The following is an 18803-nucleotide window of genomic DNA, read 5'->3' as shown; positions in this document are numbered from 1 at the left end:
ACGTCTACCGTCAGCCACACGTTTATACCTAGAACCTACATTCAGCAAGTGCTGCTTTACTCTCCTCCAAATGGATGACAATTGTGCTCCCAACTGGTCCTCCTCAGGGACGCCCGCAGAGCTCCCTTGGCGCAAGGTACAGAATTGGGGATGTTGACCATAAATGAAGAGAGAAGGAAGATCCGGCACTGGAGACTTGATAAAATCCACGATAAGTTTTATTCACATAATTTCATGATAAAACCATAAAGGGGAAAACAGACCCCCACGCCTGACGCGTTTCGAACCTTAACCAGGTTCTTCCTCAGAGACATGAAACAAAACAGTTCACAAAATGATTATAAACATTCCTAATCAGCAGAGGGACTCCACACATGTGTATAATCAAAGAGGCAGACAACTAAGCCCTCAAATCACTGGTGGAGTCACTCCCTTGCAAGAAGAAAGAAAAAAAAAAAAAAAGAAAAGACCTAAACAGCAATGGACAAGACATAGAATATACAAAAACATGTGCAATACACACGTATAAATGCATAAATACATAGCAACTTTCAAATGACATAAAAACAAAAAAAAAAAAAATTAAAAAAAAATTAAAAAAAAAAAAAAATCTCAGCACATGCAAGCCGGGACTAAAAATATTACAGCAACTTGCTTGTTAAGAAGAAAAAAAGCTGATGAATTATTTGGCATTTCCTCTGATAATGAGGATAAGATTAGTATGGACATGCATTCACTTTTCTCTGAGTTGGAGAGAAAGATGACTTCTCACCTTAAAACCTGGTGGGATTCAGTGACTCTTGAGAAATACGTCAGTCATAAGATGATACCGCGAGGTTTGAGATTAAAGAAGGTACCGACTGTGATTTATAATGATACCTTTTTACAGAAGTGGAATGATATCTTGAGTGAATGCTCTTTGAAACTAATGTCTCTTATTGTGGAGGAAGAATCTGTCAAATTGACCAACATTGAAGCTTCCATCAAAGATTTGGAGTCTAAGTTGGATGTATTTTCTGATCATATGACATTTTCTAAGTGCTATGAACGATTACATGCTAATATTGATAATTTGGAAAGCGGCATTACCAAGTCCAAGAAAAATAAGTTCCTGCGTGATCGCAGGGACTATGACTCTAATATGGTTTATGCTTGGAAACAATTCACTCCGTATAAGCCTAGATCTATTCTCAAGAGGAATCAATCATTCCGTACTAACAACGTTAATTTTTCCTCATGTGAACAGTCATTTAACTCACCTACTACTTCTGAGGGTTCAATGGACTCTAATCGGGTGTTACCTTTAACATCACACACAAAAAAACGATCAAAGAAAACAAGGCGAGGTGGACGCCGACGTAAGAAGAAAGCATCAATATGGTCTGCGGAATGTGAATCATTGGAGGAAATAAACGATAATATTGCTGCGTCTGATGAGTTTACAGTTATAAACATTTCAGCTACCATACTGAGTGAAGCTCAGCTGAGCGTTTTGAAGAGAGGACTTTCCTTTGTTCCTACATGTAGAGGGGATTTGTTTCAAACATTATGTGATGTCAATCGATTCGTGCGATTATTAACAGTTAAGAGACATTTCTTTACTCCTGAGTCTGGTATTGGTAATCAATTTTCTGATATATCATCCTTGAGTTCAAACAATGTTGATTTGTTACCACTTGCTGCTCCTGTTAGAGATCAAATTTTGTTTGACATGTTGTCTAGTTTGGAGAATACAAATCAACATACAGCAGTACAATGTGACACAAATGTACAGATATCTAACCCCACTTTTTATCCCCTGATATCTAGAGTGCCCATTATGGACACTTTCCAGAGGGCAATAGAACGTGATGTTAAATCTCTGTTGGATTCAGATGTGCAGTCTTGTAGGAATTTATCAGTAAATGAAGCGCATGCTGCTCATTTGCAAAGTAAGAACCAACATATAGTGGTCCGCCAATCAGACAAGGGGGGGTCAGTGGTGATTCTAGACTCACTACTATACCGCAATGAAATTTTATCCATGTTATCTGATATTAATACATATCATCCTCTCAACAATGATCCTACAAGCTGTATTCAGCAGGGTTTATCTGTGATTTTGCAGGAGGGTCTTGCTTTGGGAGTATTGGACAAGCGCATGGCTGATTTTTTATATGTGGATAAACCAGTGTGTCCTGTATTTCACGCCTTACCCAAAATTCATAAAGGCGTGTTTCCTCCACCTTTCAGGCCCATAGTGGCCGGTATTGGAGGGGTTGATGAAAAACTCTCCGAGTGGATAGATAGAAAATTACAACCTTTGGTTTTGAAAACACCAGGTCACATTAGAGACACCAAACAACTTCTGCAGGCACTTCAGGAGGTTGCATGGGGGCCTCACCACACATGGATAACATGTGATGTTGTTGCTCTATATTCATGTATACCTCATGATTTGGCATTATCTGCTGTTTCCACCATTTTGACTGAAGAAAGTAATTTCAGTTCTGATCTTAAAAAATTTATCATTATGGCGTTACAACATCTTTTGAACACCAATTTTTTCAAATTTGACACAAAGTACTATCTTCAGGTGTGTGGCTGCCCGATGGGGTCAAAATTTTCTCCTACTCTGGCCAACTTATATATGTCCTTTTGGGAGAACAAATATATATATACTATGGATAATCCCTATTTAGACAATGTATTGTGGTGGGGGAGATACATTGATGACGTGATCCTATTGTGGTTTGATCGTTGTGATGTATCTCCCTCTCCTGGCATGCTTGAGTTTTTTAAGTATATTGGGACTAATTCTTTGAATATTAAATTCACCCACGAAATACATGGCATTTGTGCCACATATCTAGATGTTAAAATTATGGGAGATGTCAAAACAGGGAATATATATACTTCCCTATATAGAAAAGATACCAGTGGTAATGCCATATTGCATGCGGATAGTTGTCACCCGCCACATGTGATACGAAATTTACCGTTGGGTGAATTAATCCGTGCCAAAAGATCATGCTCTAATGACGCTCTTTATGAATCCGAGCGTCGTAAAATTTGCACCAGGCTATCAAAAAGGGGTTATAAGAACTGGATGTTAAATAGGGCTATTAAGAAAGTGGATAACAAAACTAGGAGTAGTTTATTGCAGAATGACATGGTACACACTAATCAAAATAAAAATATTCCCACTTTTTCTACCGCTTTTAGTTCAGATTATAAGGGTGTTATTAAAATCATAAATAAACATCTTCCCTTACTGCATCAAGATCCAGTCTTATCGCAGATATTGGCTGGTGGACATAGGTATGTTCCAAAGAGAGCTAAAAATTTGAGTCATCTTTTGTCCCCCTCATTGTATTTGTCTGATTGCACTAAACCTACGTGGTTAAATTACTTGGGTAATTATAAGTGTGGTGAAAAATTGTGTGGTTTGTGCCGCTATATGGATATTACAGATAAATTTGTTAATTTTAGTACACAACAAACCTACAAAATTAAAACCTACATGAATTGTAACACCACACACTTAGTGTATATGGCAGAGTGCACATTGTGCAGTTTATATTACATTGGCTGTACTACACGCAGCCTGAAGAGGAGACTAAGTGAGCACATCACCGCTTCTAATCCAGAGTCTATGTCCAGTCGTAGGAATGTGTCTGGCTTGTCCAAACATTTCCTTGAAATACACAAGGGTAATTTATACAGTCTTAAAGTTAAGGGAATAGAACGGGTATTGAAACCCCCCAGAGGGGGTGACTGGGAACATTTACTACACTGTCGGGAAGCCTTCTGGATACTTGCGCTTGATGCACGATATCCGCAAGGTTTAAATTATAGAAATGATCTTATGTATTTCTATTGAGTGCTGAGATTTTTTTTTTTTTTTGTTTTTATGTCATTTGAAAGTTGCTATGTATTTATGCATTTATACGTGTGTATTGCACATGTTTTTGTATATTCTATGTCTTGTCCATTGCTGTTTAGGTCTTTTCTTTTTTTTTTTTTTTTTTTTCTTTCTTCTTGCAAGGGAGTGACTCCACCAGTGATTTGAGGGCTTAGTTGTCTGCCTCTTTGATTATACACATGTGTGGAGTCCCTCTGCTGATTAGGAATGTTTATAATCATTTTGTGAACTGTTTTGTTTCATGTCTCTGAGGAAGAACCTGGTTAAGGTTCGAAACGCGTCAGGCGTGGGGGTCTGTTTTCCCCTTTATGGTTTTATCATGCAATTATGTGAATAAAACTTATCGTGGATTTTATCAAGTCTCCAGTGCCGGATCTTCCTTCTCTCTTCATGTTTGCAACACATGGTGGTCAGCCATTTGATCCCTAGGCACGACCGGCTTATAGGACTATTTTGGTGAGCACAAATTTCCCTTTCCCCTTCCCAATTTTTTAAAGATGTTGACCATAAACACAAAAGAAAGGAGATTCCCCAGACGATTCCTGATAATGATTGTTTATCGCGAATTCAGCCAGAGGAAGAAACGCTGACCACTCTTCCTGATAGTCAGACACAAAACAGCGTAAGTATTGTTCCAGGTTTTGGTTCATACGTTCAGTCTGCCCATTCGACTGAGGATGGAAAGCCGATGAATGAGACAATTTAATCCCTAGGCGTGAACAAAAAGCTCTCCAAAATTTTGCCACAAATTGTGTACCTCTATCAGATACAATGTCAGACGTGACACCATGAAGTCTGACCACCTCACGAATAAATACCTGAGCAAGGGTCTTCGCATTGGGCAAAGATGGCAAAGCAACGAAATGCGACATTTTAGAGAACCGATTAACTATTACCAGAATGACCGTGTTCCCAGCCGAGGAGGGCAAATCCGTAATGAAATCCATGGAAATCTCAGTCCATGGCTTACTGGGCACACAGAGAGGATGCAATGTGCCAGCAGGACGGCAGCGTGGTGTCTTGGCCCGTGCGCACGTGGTACAGGCTGACACATATGAGGCCACGTCCTGCCGGATATTGGGCCACCAAAAACGACGTGATACAAGTTCCAGAGTGCCCTTAACTCCTGGGTGACCCGCCAGGACAGTATCGTGATGTTCCCCTAACACTTTTAAGCGTAGGTGTAGTGGCACAAACGATTTATTACGAGGCAGATCCGGCGGTACCTCCTCCTGAGCATCAGCAATCTCTGCCTCAACCTCTGTCGTGAGAGCCGAGACCACAACTCCCTTTTGGAGGATAGGCACCGGATCCTCACGTGGCTCTCCACCCGGAAAACATCTGGACAAGGCGTCCGCCTTAGTATTCTTAGAACCTGGTCGGTATGTCACAAAAAAATTGAACCGGGTGAAGAATAACGCCCAGCGAGCCTGTCTGGGGGACAGGCATTTAGCAGACTCTAAATATAGCAGATTCTTATGGTCTGTTATAACCGTAATCTGATGGACAGCCCCCTCCAAGAAGTGTCGCCATTCCTCAAATGCCAACTTGATGGCCAACAATTCCCTGTTACCAATATCGTAATTACGCTCGGCCGGCGACAGTTTCTTGGAGAAGTAGGCACACGGATGCAATTCGCCCAAGGATGGACCCTGAGACAGTACCGCCCCCACTTCATCCTCAGATGCATCCACCTCCACGGTAAATGGTAGGGAGACATCAGGCTGAACCAGGATGGGAGCTGAAGCCAAACTGTTTTTGAGGAATTCAAACGCGCACACAGCAGCCTCAGACCAGTCAGAAAAATTGGTACCTTTTTTAGTCATGTCGGTGAGCGGCTTAGCAATCATAGAAAAATTCTTAATAAATTTCCTATAATAGTTTGAAAAGCCCAGGAATCGCTGAAGCGCCTTGAGATTATCAGGCCGATCTCACTGCAGCACCGCTTGCACCTTAGCGGTGTCCATTTTAAACCCTGAGGCGGAAATTACATAACCCAAAAAAGGTAATTCTTGGACGACAAATACACATTTCTCAAGCTTGGCATAGAGCTTGTTTTCCCTGAGCAACTGCAACACCTGCCTAACATGCTCTATGTGTGCATCATGGTCGCGTGAGTAAATAAGAATGTCATCAAGGTATATAATCACAAATTTCCCCAAGAGATGAGAAGAGACATCATTTATGAAATGTTGAAATACTGCTGGAGCGCTCGTCAACCCAAATGGCATCACCAAATTCTCAAAATGACCCTCAGGGGTATTAAATGCCGTCTTCCATTCATCCCCTTGACGGACTCTTATGAGATTGTACGCCCCCCTGAGGTCAAGCTTGGAAAACCATTTGGCACCAGACACCTGGTTGAACAAATCGGGTATCAGTGGCATCGGGTAGGGGTCACGAACCGTAATCTGGTTGAGTTCCCTGAAATCCAGACACGGGCGTAATCCGCCATCTTTCTTCTTGACAAAGAAGAACCCCACCACCAATGGAGATGATGAAGGCCTAATGTGCCCTTTGCTTAGACTTTCTGCAATGTATTCTTTGAGAGCTTGCCTCTCAGGACCTGAGATATTAAACATCCTGGCTTTTGGTAACTTGGCCCCTGGTTTTAACCTAATAGCACAGTCATAGGGTCGGTGCGGTGGCAGCTCTGAACAACCTCTTTCAGAAAATACATCAGCAAAGTCCAGCAGTTGCTCCGGGATGCTGGGAGTCACAGCGGAGATACACGTGGCCAGACAACTCTCCTGGCAGTATCTGCTCCACTGAATTATGTCCTGGGTTTTCCAATCAATCACCGGATTGTGCATAGACAACCATGGAAACCCCAGAACTATCTGAGCAGGTAAATTACTGAGCACCTTACATGTTACCCGCTCAGAGTGTAGGACCCCAATGTGGAGTTTTACATCAGCCACAAACTCTTTAATCTCCCCTTGTGAGAGAGGGGAGGCATTGATGGTAACCACCCGGATAGGATTAGGCAGCGTCTCCACCTTAAATCCCGCAGTACGCGCAAACTTTTCATCAATGAGATTAGTGGCTGAACCACTATCTACAAATACAGTAATCGACAGCTCTTGGCCCCCGATAACTACCTTGGCAGGGAGCATACACTGGGAGACCACCACGGAGGATATGCAAAGGCTCAGACTAGACTCCTCCAAACTCTCTGAGCCTAGCAGTTTTCCGCCGGCATGTCTTTCTTAGGTACCAGTGGGCAAGCATTAATAAAATGTCCTTTTTTGTCACAAAAAAAACAGACCCCTTGCTTTCTGGGCAAGGGACATTTATGCTTGTTATTATGTGTATGTGATATACCAGCGATCTGCATAGATTCCATGGATTCACCTGAGGCGACCTCACCAGAGACTGCCCCTCCCCCCACAGGCAATGTCCCCTGCGACCTCTGACGAAAACGGCAATCAATGCGTACTACAAGCACCATAGCAGCCTCCAGAGAGGCGGGAGTCTCATACATTAGCAGAGCTTGTTTTATCCTTTCAGAAACCCCATGCAAAAATTGACTCCTTAGTGCAGGGTCATTCCATTGCGTGTCCACAGCCCAGCGACGAAATTCCGTACAATAATCCTCCGCCAGTCGCTCACCCTGGAGTAGAGAGCGTATTTTAGACTCTGCTAACGCCAGTCTGTCAGGATCGTCATAGATTAAACCCAGAGCAGAAAAAAAAAGTCTACGGACTCAAATGCAGGTGAATCAGAAGGTAGTGAAAACGCCCATGCTTGTGGGTCACCACTCAGCAAGGAAATTAACAAGCCCACACGCTGAGCCTCATTTCCTGAGGAGAGAGGACGCATGCGAAAATACAATTTGCAGGATTCACGAAATACAACGAACTTACAGCGATCACCAGAAAATCGTTCAAGGTGAGGTAACTTAGGTTTAGCTGCCCTGACTGCTGCCTCAGTTTGCACAGCAGGAACTGAGAGGCCTTGTTGCTGGACCACCCCCCTCAGTTCAGTTACCTGTATGGACAGAGCCTCCAGCTGCTTGGTTATGGAGACTATAGGATCCATGGTAAATAATTCCTAATTTTTTTATTTTTTTTTTTTTTTGGGCCGACTATAATGTCATGGGAAGGCTTGGTAACTTTAGGCTGAAACCCCGGGGCCCCTGCGGTGTCCCTCAGACTAGGGGAAACTCTGTCTGTCCCTCAACCCAGGGTTTACACTGAAGGTGTGCCTGCCTGGGCCTCCACCCTGTCCTTGTCTCCTGTCCAGCCCTAAGCTGAACCCACCACCCTCCACCCAGTGAGGAGACCAAACACCAGACCCCACAAATAAGTATGGACAGGGATAACGGAAATGCACCACACCGCGTACACACAGGGGAATACAGTAATGTGCAAGGGCAACCAAATAATACAACACAGGGAGGCAAAATGGCAACAATGTAATATACTACACCAGCAACCGTATGCTCCTTAAACCACCACTCCAGACCGGTATCGCTTAGCACAAGGCAAGAGCTATAGTCGGCGATGCCCATAGTCACACAGGGCAATTTAAAGACAGAGGGCGTGGCTAAGCCCTCAGCCAGAATGACAACCTGGTGAACCCAATCCAAGCCGGATCAGAAGACCAACCAGCGCCGCTGAGAGCCATGTGGTAGGATGGGGTATTACCGTCATCTGCCGGACACCCTGGTGCAAACAGTGTCCGACATGACATGTATTGTGTCATGCCCAATGTATATCACACCGCTGTATGACAGACTGAATTAGGCTGGTGTGAAAAATGTGACATAGGACGGCAGAAATGGATTGTCCTTGCACACTTCTGGACACTGATGTATTATGTCAGGCCAGTGTATATCACACCGCTGTATGACAGGCTGAATTTGGCAGGTGTGAAAAATGTTATATAGGACGGGAGAAATGGAATGTCCTTACACACTTCTGGACACTGATGTATTGTGTCAGGCCCAGTGTATATCACACCGCTGTATGACAGGATGAATTTGGCAGGTGTGAAAAATGTTATATAGGACAGGGCAGGATTGGAATCTCCCTAGAGTGTAGGTCTGTAAGAACGGAACAACTCCTCGACTTATCCTTACAGAGTCAGACCCTTAGCTTCACTGTGGCCGTGATAACAGCCGTTACACGGTACTGAGAGAGCAGCGTGCACGTACACCGCTGTCCGGTGTATGTTAAATTGTCAAGCTCCGTGTTTTTTTAGTATACGGACTGACACACGCTGTCTCTCTATAGTTTTGAATGTAATCAAACAGCAAATAGACTAGACTGTTTGTAAGGATAAGTCGAGGAGTTGTTCCGTTTTTACAGACCTCCACCTTATAGTTTTGTCTGTTTTTCAGAGTCACACCCTTAGCTTCACTGTGGCCGTGATAACAGCCGTTACACGGTACTGAGAGAGCAGCATACACCGCTGTATGGTGTGAAAAAATGCACGCTCAGTATCTCACCAGGACAAAAAAAAGGATTGCTTTTAAAAAAGCAGTTTGCAAAGCAGTGTGAAACCAGCAATGCAGCTATCAGGTAGCCTTATAAGGCAGCCTAACAACCAGCAGAGCTGATCCACCAAAATATAGCCTCCCTTTGCACTGCACAGTGACTGGTGTGTTGTACAGGCAAAATCGCTAGCAGCAGCAGCTGATTTTTTTTCTTCTTCCCTGCCTAACGCTCTCCCTACAGAATCTGCAGCAGCAGCATCTCTCCCTATACTGAGATCAGCAGAAGAAAGATGGCGGTCGGCGTGCACGCCCTTTTATACCCCCTGTGACGCCCCCCAAAGCAAGCCAATCACTTGCATGCCCTTCTCAAAGATGGTGGGGACCGCTGCCTATGTCATCACATTGCCCACAGTGTCCGTTCTTCCTCATTGGCTGTAAAAGGGCGCTGAAGCATGTTTTGAAACGCGACTTTGGCGCTAAAGTCGCCGACCTCACGCTGAGGTCGGGTTTCGTTTCATGAAACCCGACTTTGGCGAAAGGCGGCGACTTTTGAATTTTTTTGACCCGTTTCGCTCAACTCTAATGCAGGCCGCATGCAGAAGTATGCGGCCGTAGGCGGAGCTGACCGGAGGAGGTATGGCCGTGGGCGGAGCTTCACGGAGGAAGTCCGCAGATGGCCGCAGCTCCTCCATACGCAAATGTGAAGCCAGCCTTAATGCTGCACAGCTCTTTTTATGCAGCAATGCATTTAGTTTTTTCCTCCACAACGTTTGCAACTTTTCAAGCAAGAATAACTTTTCCAATTTTGAATTGGGTTAGAAGAACAAAACATCTTTCTTATTTAAATAGGACCACACTCATCCATTGGCCACATAGAAGCTAAATGCCATTGAAAGGGTTGTTTTCTTTAATGGATTGTTATAAGCTCTCCAATAACGTTAAAACAAATGCCAATGAGAGTAGGCTGTTGATGCAGTAGAGCTGATTTTGCCATGTGGAACTGCAAGGACCTGAAGAGCTGGATATGTAGGATGGCAGGTATATTATAAGAGCTGAAAGTTATTTATATCAAAGTCAAATGTGTGTACAGCAGAGTAGTGCAATTGTGGTGCAACAGCATAAGGAATAGGAAAAACTAATTAATTATCATACACCTTTATAGAAGAGTTGCGGGTTCAGATAACACCGAGAATAGCTAATGACATAATTGTCAAGTACATTGGTAAAATGTTTAAGGGCACATACAGCAACAAGAATTTCTGAGGCGAGTTGGTTATCTGGCAACTTGAAAGAAGAGTTGCGGGTGCAGATAGCACCAGGAATAGCAGAAGATGGTTATTAATCTGGTACCTACAAAGTAGAGGTGATGATATGGACAGCAACAGGAATAAGGAATGAGCTTGGTAGTAGAAGCTGTTGCTGGCTAGAAGTCAAGAGCAGCAGAGAAGATTATTAGACACCTGGCTGAGTAGTCCCAAGTAGAAATATGGCTGGAAAGCATGTTGTAGCAGTGAACATTAATACATACAGTAAATCTGAAAATAGTGATGTGCATTTGTATTCAGCAACCCCTCCCCTCAAATTAATACTTTTTAGGACCAAGTTTTGCTGCAAGTACTATTACAAATCTTTTTGGGTATGTTTCTTCCAGCTATTGTCACAATCCATTTTTGGATCCTTGGCAGATCTGGATCTCACATTAAAACTTTTTTCCTTTCAGGCCATCGGGGGTTAATGTCAGTTTTTTCCCCCCCAGTGGCCACTGGTGTAATTACATTGCTGCTAAGTTTGCTGATGCAGGTGGTGACCACTCCCACCTTCCTTCAAAAGGTCACCGTCGGTGTTGAAGTTAATTCTGCAGTGACCATGCTGGGAGAAGGAGCTTGCTGGTAGCAGTGGTGCCTCAGCTGTTAATGTTGAATCTGGAGTCGTTATCCTGCTGTGCGGTGCTTTACAGCAGAACGCTAAGTGTTGTATTTTTGTTACCCTTTTCCTTTACCTTGTCTGTCTTACCTTACCTTGTGTTCTATTAGTGTAGCAGTGGGACCAGTGTCTTCACTTGCCAATTCCCTACTTAGGGATAGGTGCTGGGCAAGCGAGGGCTTAGGTATCCTGCTCAGCAACAGGTTGAAAACAACCTGTATAGGGACATCAGGGAGATCAGGGCACATCCTTAGGAGAGTGCAGGAGGTGTTCATTTGTCTGTTCCCTATTGCAGGGCCAACCATTGTAATTGTGTCCTGTTGTGTGTTTTTTGTTTTGCTGTTTGGTGACCAACCAATCTTTAGGTCGTGTCGCATTGGTCAGTCATTTCGTGACAGCTGTGCACATCTAGAGGCTGAAAATTGTGCCCCTTCTTCTTTGCACACTTGCTCTGCTTCTCAGGGACATTGGATGAAGAGAGTCTGTGAACAGCAATTTTCAAGTCTTGCCACAGATTCTCAATGGGATTTAGGACAGAGCTTAGACTGAGCCATTCAAACACATGAATACGCTTTGATCTAAACCATTCCATCATAGTTCTGGCACTATGCTTAGGGTAGTTGTCCTGTTGGAAGGTAAAACTAAGCCCCAATCTTGAGACTTTTGCAGTCTATAAAAGGTTAAACTTCCAGATGGTCCTGTGTTTAGCTTTATCTAACTTCCTATCAATAGTAACTGGCTTCCGTGTCCCTGCTGAAGAAAAGCAACCCCACAGCATAATGCTCCCACCACCATGTTTGACGGTATAGATGGTGATTTCAGTGTTAGTTTTTCAGCACACATAACATTTTACATTTAGCCCAAAAAAGTTCTAATGTGAGCTTCTCTGACAACAGCATTCTCTTCCACAGCTAGTTGTGTATCCAATGTGGCTTTCTGCAAACTGTTTACTAGCTTTAAAATATTGCCACTATTCCAAAGAGGCCAGATTTCTGCAGTATTTGACTGATAGTTGCACTGTAGACAGATCTTCCCATCTGAGCTGTGGATCTCTTCAGGTCTTCCTGAGTGACCATGCTGATTTTATAAATAGTGCTCTCCTTGCTTGGGATTTCAGTTTAGGTGGACGGCCATGTCTTGGTAAGTTTGCAGTTGTGACATACTCCTTCCATTTTTCAATCTGTTAGATGTTCAGAGCTTGAACTATTTTTTACAACCTAACCCTGCTTTACTCTTCTGCACAACTTTATACCTGACATGTCTGGGGTGTTCCTTGGTTTTCATGATGGCATTGATGACATCACTGCCCTCGCTGACACAGCTGACAACACTGCCACAGGCGCCCCAGCTGACAGTTCATTCTTTTATTGTTTCCACTAATCAATGGCGAATCCATGGATGTTCAGGTCCTGCTGGTTTGGCTGAACATCTAAAAAAAAGGTTGGTTCCGGTATGAGAACGGCACCCAAACCCAGACCCAATTCAGATGAATGAGGGGCCCAAACATCCATTGTTTGCCACACTGTCATAAGTGAGTTCACTAGGGTTCATCAATGAACTCCATTGAACTTTCTCATTGCAGTTCAGCGCCAGTCACAACAGGAATAAATACAATTCTGTCAGTATGTGCCAGCTGGCAGGGAGAGTGGTTGCATCGCTGATGCGATCACTATCCAAATCACCTAGATTTTCATAGGACAATTTGTATTATCTTCACATCAGACATGTGAGGGTATGGTTATTTACTATTTTTCTTTTTTTACAGGAGACATGGGCATCAGTGGATTAGGTGTAAGGTGAATACTTTTGTTTATTATTTTCTGCATTTTCTGCACTTCACTGGAATAAGCATAAGGTGAGTATAACTGAGTTTTTTACTTTTATTTCAAGTAAGGGAGTTGTGTTTTTCTTTCAAATATAGGATTTTATTCTAGCTGTGTCTTTTCTACAATCTAACTGTGGGTTTAGTAATGGCAGTGTCTTATAGACGCCGCTCCATTACTAACCTGTGGGCTTGATATCAGTGGCAATAAAACAGCTGACATCAACCTCACAACCATTATACCACTTGCCACAGCACCAGGGAAAATGGGAAGAACTGAAAAAAGCACCAGGAATGGACCATCTAATAGATTTGCCTTTTATGGGGCGACTGTGGGCTTCTATTTTTAGGCTGGGAGGTTAATATCCATGGACCCTTACCAGCCTGAGAATACCAGCCCCAACTGTCTACTTTAGCTTGGCTGGTGGTCAAAAATGAGGGGAATCCCACTCCGCTTTATAAATTATTTATTTAAATGTTTTAAAAAAAACTGCATGGTGTCACCTCATTTTTTGATATCCACAAATGATAAAACTGACAGCTGAGGTTTGCAGCCCACAGCTGTCAGTTTTGCCTGGGTCGGATATCAGAAGTAGAAAAGACCACACGTCAATTTTTTTACATTTATTTATAGCACAGGTGCCAGTTAAATACTCCCATCAGTGGCCCCTGCTCTCACTGTTATCAGCGACAGTATGCGTAGGCTGATGATTCTTAGAGCTGATGCCTGTGACTGGAGGTCAACTTTTTACTGCTGGTCACAGCTGTTGACTCACGCAATCTTCTGACAGCGTGGAAACCGCAACTTTCTGAGCCGTAGTACTGTTCTTACTGCCTATCAGAGCCACTGGTGTTTCTCACTCTGTCATGGATAACACCAGATGTTTGGAGTGCCGAACCCGAACAGTAACACGGACCTCCTGGAGAATTCCATATTCGGGGGTTTGTGCCTGAGCATTAGGTGTTCCCTACAGACCCTAAACGTTACTGTTCCAGTTCGCCCATCACTAGTCCCCACACATCATATTGAGTAATCTCTGTTTTTCACAATGTGAGTGGCTCAGGGTCTATGTTTTATGTAATTCTTTTTATACATGAAAAGGGTTTCATTATTCTAATTTTTGCAAAACTTTTTGAAGGCACAGAAGATCTTTTTCAATTTATAAATTTTTAAAAATTTATTAATGTAAAAATGAAATAGATACACACACTTTATGACATTTTACCTCAGAACGTACTTACTAATTTACATTTTTACTAAATAAAATTGTCAATATTTAGCTTTTTGTAATATTTTAACCTTTTTGCCCTTTTGTATTTGTTTCTTCTTCAATTTATGAATTTCTGCAATGGTCCGTATTCCTAATCTGTCCTAGGACTCTTACTAGTTTTGTATTTTTTAGAGCTGTTTTGACATCCTTGTTTTTTAAGGTATAAATAAATGGATTTAAGAAAGGTATAATGACAGTGTATAAGAGGGCAAGGAATTTGTCATGTTGACTGCCTTTGGGCTTAACATATACTATACTGGTCGAGCCATAGAACAAGGTGGCTACAGTAAAATGAGATGAACAGGTGGAGAAGGCTTTCTGTTTTCCTCTAGTGCTTTTAATTTTTGATATAAGGGCAATAATATGGATATAAAATCCTAAAATGACCAGGAATGGAACAGTGCTTCCAGTTATAGCTACTGAACTTGTGACCATATTGCTGATCATAGGATTAGAACATGCTAGATTTTGCAATGGAGCAAAATCACAGAAGAAATGGTTGATTTCATTAGGTCCACAAAAATCCAGGTCAACAGTTACTACTGTAGGTATGGAGATGATGATGCATCCAATAATCCAAGGGACAACTGCAAGTTCAATACATAAAGCATTGTTCATTATCCGGGAATAATGCAAGGGTTTGTTAATCGCTAAGTCCCGATCAAAAGCCATAACCACCAGAAGATAACATTCTGCTACTCCCAAAGAATCAAATGTGTACATCTGGGTGAAACATCCAATAAATGAAATCTTCCGACTTGCTTCTATTAAAGTAGCTAGAAGTTTAGGAATGGTGACAGATACAAATATTATTTCCAGAAGAGCAAAAGTACCAATAAAAAAATACATTGGTGTATGAAGCGAACGCTCATATCTTACTAAGACAAGTATGACACTGTTCCCCGCAACACAAGATAAAAATGTTAATAGGATAAATACAAAAAGTAAAATTTGTAGTCTTTGTAAATCGACAAATGCCAGAAGAATGAATTCCATTACTCTTGTCTTGTTAAAGTCTTGGATATTGTAAGATAGAAATCCCTATAATAAAAAAACAAAAAAAATAATATTAGTTATTAAAACAAGGCAAATTATCTACAATATCTTTAAGGCTGAGTTCACATTGCGTTATGGCAGTCCGGCTAACTGATTGTGTTACAAAAGCGGCAATAACGTGATATAACGCATCCATTAGTAGACCCATAGATTGCCATAACGAAGCGCATTGCTAATGCATGTCATAATCGGCATGCATTAGCGATGTGCCATCATGCTGTGATGGACCCTCGGACGCGGTCTGCAGCATGCGTTGAACGGACTGCCCTAACGCAATGTGAACCTAGCCTAAATTTGTCTTCAAATTAATGCTGCCCCAACTACTGGCAGCAGGAATCAGAGCCTGGCTATGTTTACTCCAAAATGCCACAATGACAGCTGCAATCACATTGCCAGTGTTTGATCCATAATGCATCTGGTTCAGGAAGTATGAATCTGTTGACTGATTCCCTTTAAAGGGACAGTTTCAACTTGGAGATTCATCAGAAAACCAATGAAGTTCCAGCTATCCACTGATATCAATGACGTTTTGGATGTATACATTACACCACTGAAGGTGTGGCTGTTTTTTTCCACAGAAGTCATACATCTTGATAAAATTAGAGTATAATTTCGACATTTGCATTAATCTTATTGTGTGGATGGTAATAACACACCCTAGGGTCTCACAATGTAGTCCCAGTTGATAATTTGGGCATGTGGAAAATACCACCAACAATACATAATTAACTTTGGGGGGAAGGTTGTGAACATGCCTGCCCTTTCAGCGGGAGGGCAATAAGCCACATGTTTTGTCAGGGAGTTGATGGCCCCTGGAATTTGGAGATCGGTTGCCGGTTGGATGGACCCACATGCTGCCGTTGAGGGATCTGTGGTCTGGATTTGAGGAACTTTCATGAGGACTGCTGCGGCTGGATAGAAGAGCTTCAGTCATGCTATCTGTTGTCTGGAGGAGCGTTGACTGTGACTACAGGCTATACTGGTGGGAGAAATTTGTGGGACAACCAGAAGTTGGGAGACAGTGAGTATCGTCTGGTATAGGGGTAGTGGGACTACTGGGACTGGGAGGGAATCTTGTGGACTGGGAGCAATGTATTTTAGCCATCTACCCAGAGTTGTTGTATAACCATGGACATAAGGAATAAAATAGTTGTATTGTTAACCTGCCTAGGTTATTATTACAACCCACAATCTCAGATCATTCCAAAGATATTGACATCAATATTAACCCCTTTCTGACATGAGACGTACTATCCCGTCCATGGGACCCGGGCCCCTATGCCCATGGACGGGATAGTATGCCTAGTGCGATCAGCGGCGCTCACAGGGTGAGCGCTGCTGATCGCGGCTGGGTGTCAGCTGATTATCACAGCTGACACCCGGCACTATGGGTCAGGGGAAGTCATGGACCGCCCCCAACACGTTAACCCCTGGCACACTGCGATCAAACACGATCGCAGTGTACCAGGGGTTTAGGGAAGCATCGGCAGGAACGGGGCTCCCTCCGTGCTTCCCTGAGCCCCCCGGAGCAGCACGATGTGCAGCGCTGCTCCGGGGGCCTCCTTTCCTGCAGGTCCCCGGATCCAATATGGTGGCGGGGACCTTCGGGGGCCTGCAGGGAGCCGGCTTCCTCATGCCTGCAGAGCGCAGGCATGAGGAAGCCTTCTGCACTGCCTGTGTCAGATCGCTGATCTGTCACAGCGATCTGTAATGTGACAGATCAGTGATCTGTCACATGACAGTGATGTCCCCCCTGGGACAGTATAATAAAGTTAAAAAAAAAGTGTAAAAATAATTTATAAAAAAATCGCTAAATAAATTAAAAAAAAATATTCCCTAATAAATTCATTTTTTGGAAACAAAAAAGCCCAAAACAATAAAAGTACACATATTTAGTATCGCCGCGTCCATAACGACTCGCCCTATAAAACTGTCCCATTAGTTAACCCCTTTAGAGAACCCCTTAAAAAATAAAAATAAAAAACTAAGCAAAAAATAATGCTTTATTATCATACCGCCAAACAAAAAGTGCAATAACGCGCGATCAAAAAGACAGATATAAATGTCCATGGTACCGCTGAAAATGTCATCTTGTCCCGCAAAAAACGAGCTGCCACACAGTGTCATCAGCATAATTATTTTTTTATATAAAATTGTTTTCAGTGCATTAAAGCACCAAAACATAAAAAAAAGACATAAATGAGGTATCGCTGTAATCGTACTGACCAGAAGAATAAAACCACTTTATCAATTTTACCGCACGCGGAACGGTGGAAACGCACCCCCCAAAAGAAATTCTTGAAATGCTGTTTTTTTTGTTCATTCTGCGTCCCAAAAATCAGAATAAAAAGTGATCAAAAAATGTCACGTTCCCAAAAATGGTACCAATAAAAATGTCAACTCGTCCCGCAAAAAATAAGACCTCACATGACTCGGTGGGTCAAAATATGGAAAAATTATAGCTCTGAAAATGTGGTGATGCAAAAACTTTTAGCATCTTTTAGCTGCCAAATATAAAAACCCACCATAAATAGTAAATCAAACCCTCCTTTATCACCCCCTTAGTAAGGGAAAAATAATAAAATTAAAAAAAGTATTTAGTTCCATTTTCCCATTAGGGTTAGGTAAGCGCTAGGGTTAGGGCTAGGGTTTGGGTTATGGCTAGGGGTAGGGCTAGGGTTAGAGCTGAGATTAGGGTTAGGGGTGTGTTGGGGTTAGGGTTGGAGTTAGAATTTGTGGGTTTCCACTGTTTGGGCACATCAGGTGCTCTCCAAATGCAACATGACGTCTGATCTCAATTCCAGCCAATTATGCGTTGAAAAAGTCAAATGGTGCTCCTTCCCTTCCAAGCTCTGCCATGCGCCCAAATAGTGTTTTACCCCCCACATATGGGGTATCAGCCTACTCAGGACAAATTGCAAAACAACTTTTGGAGTCCAATTTTTCCTGTTACAATTAGGAAAATAAAAAATTGGGGGCAAAATATCATTTTTGTGGAAAACAATATGATTTTTTTATTTTCACGCCTAGGCGTTATATAGATGTGTGGTGAGCACTTTGAACCCCCAAGTGCTTCACAGAAGTTTATAAGTTCCGTGGGGGGTCTAGTTTCCAAAACAGGGTCACTTGTGGGGAGTTTCAACAGTTTAGGCACATCAGAGGCTCTCCAAATGCGACATGACACCCGCAGACCATTCCATCAAAGTCTGCATTCCAAAACGTCACTATTTCCCTTCCGAGCCCCGACGTGTCCCCACACAGTAGTTTTCTCCCACATATGGGGTATCAGCGTACTCAGGAGAAATTGGACCCCAAATGTTGTTGTCCAATTTGTCCTGTTACCCTTGGGAAAATATGATATTTTTGTCCCCAATTTTTTGTTTGTGG

At 42.7% G+C, this 18803-nt stretch overlaps 1 protein-coding gene across 1 annotated transcript; it reads right to left on the bottom strand.

Moving 5' to 3' along the window:
* Positions 1–14321: 14321 nt before the first annotated feature.
* Positions 14322–15397, bottom strand: LOC141082735 (olfactory receptor 10AG1-like). Its single transcript, XM_073566660.1, has one exon. It carries the CDS (start codon positions 15354–15356, stop codon positions 14424–14426), a length of 933 nt encoding a protein of 310 aa, XP_073422761.1. The 5' UTR covers positions 15357–15397; the 3' UTR covers positions 14322–14423.
* Between the last annotated feature and the right edge of the window lie 3406 nt (positions 15398–18803).

The sequence above is a fragment of the Dendrobates tinctorius genome, unplaced genomic scaffold (assembly GCF_039654945.1).
Source record: "Dendrobates tinctorius isolate UK_male_01 unplaced genomic scaffold, ASM3965494v1 ptg000019l, whole genome shotgun sequence".
In the NCBI taxonomy this organism is placed as follows: domain Eukaryota; kingdom Metazoa; phylum Chordata; class Amphibia; order Anura; family Dendrobatidae; genus Dendrobates; species Dendrobates tinctorius.
Note: the sequence above shows the minus strand (reverse complement) of the source record. Positions and strands in the feature narration are given on the sequence as shown.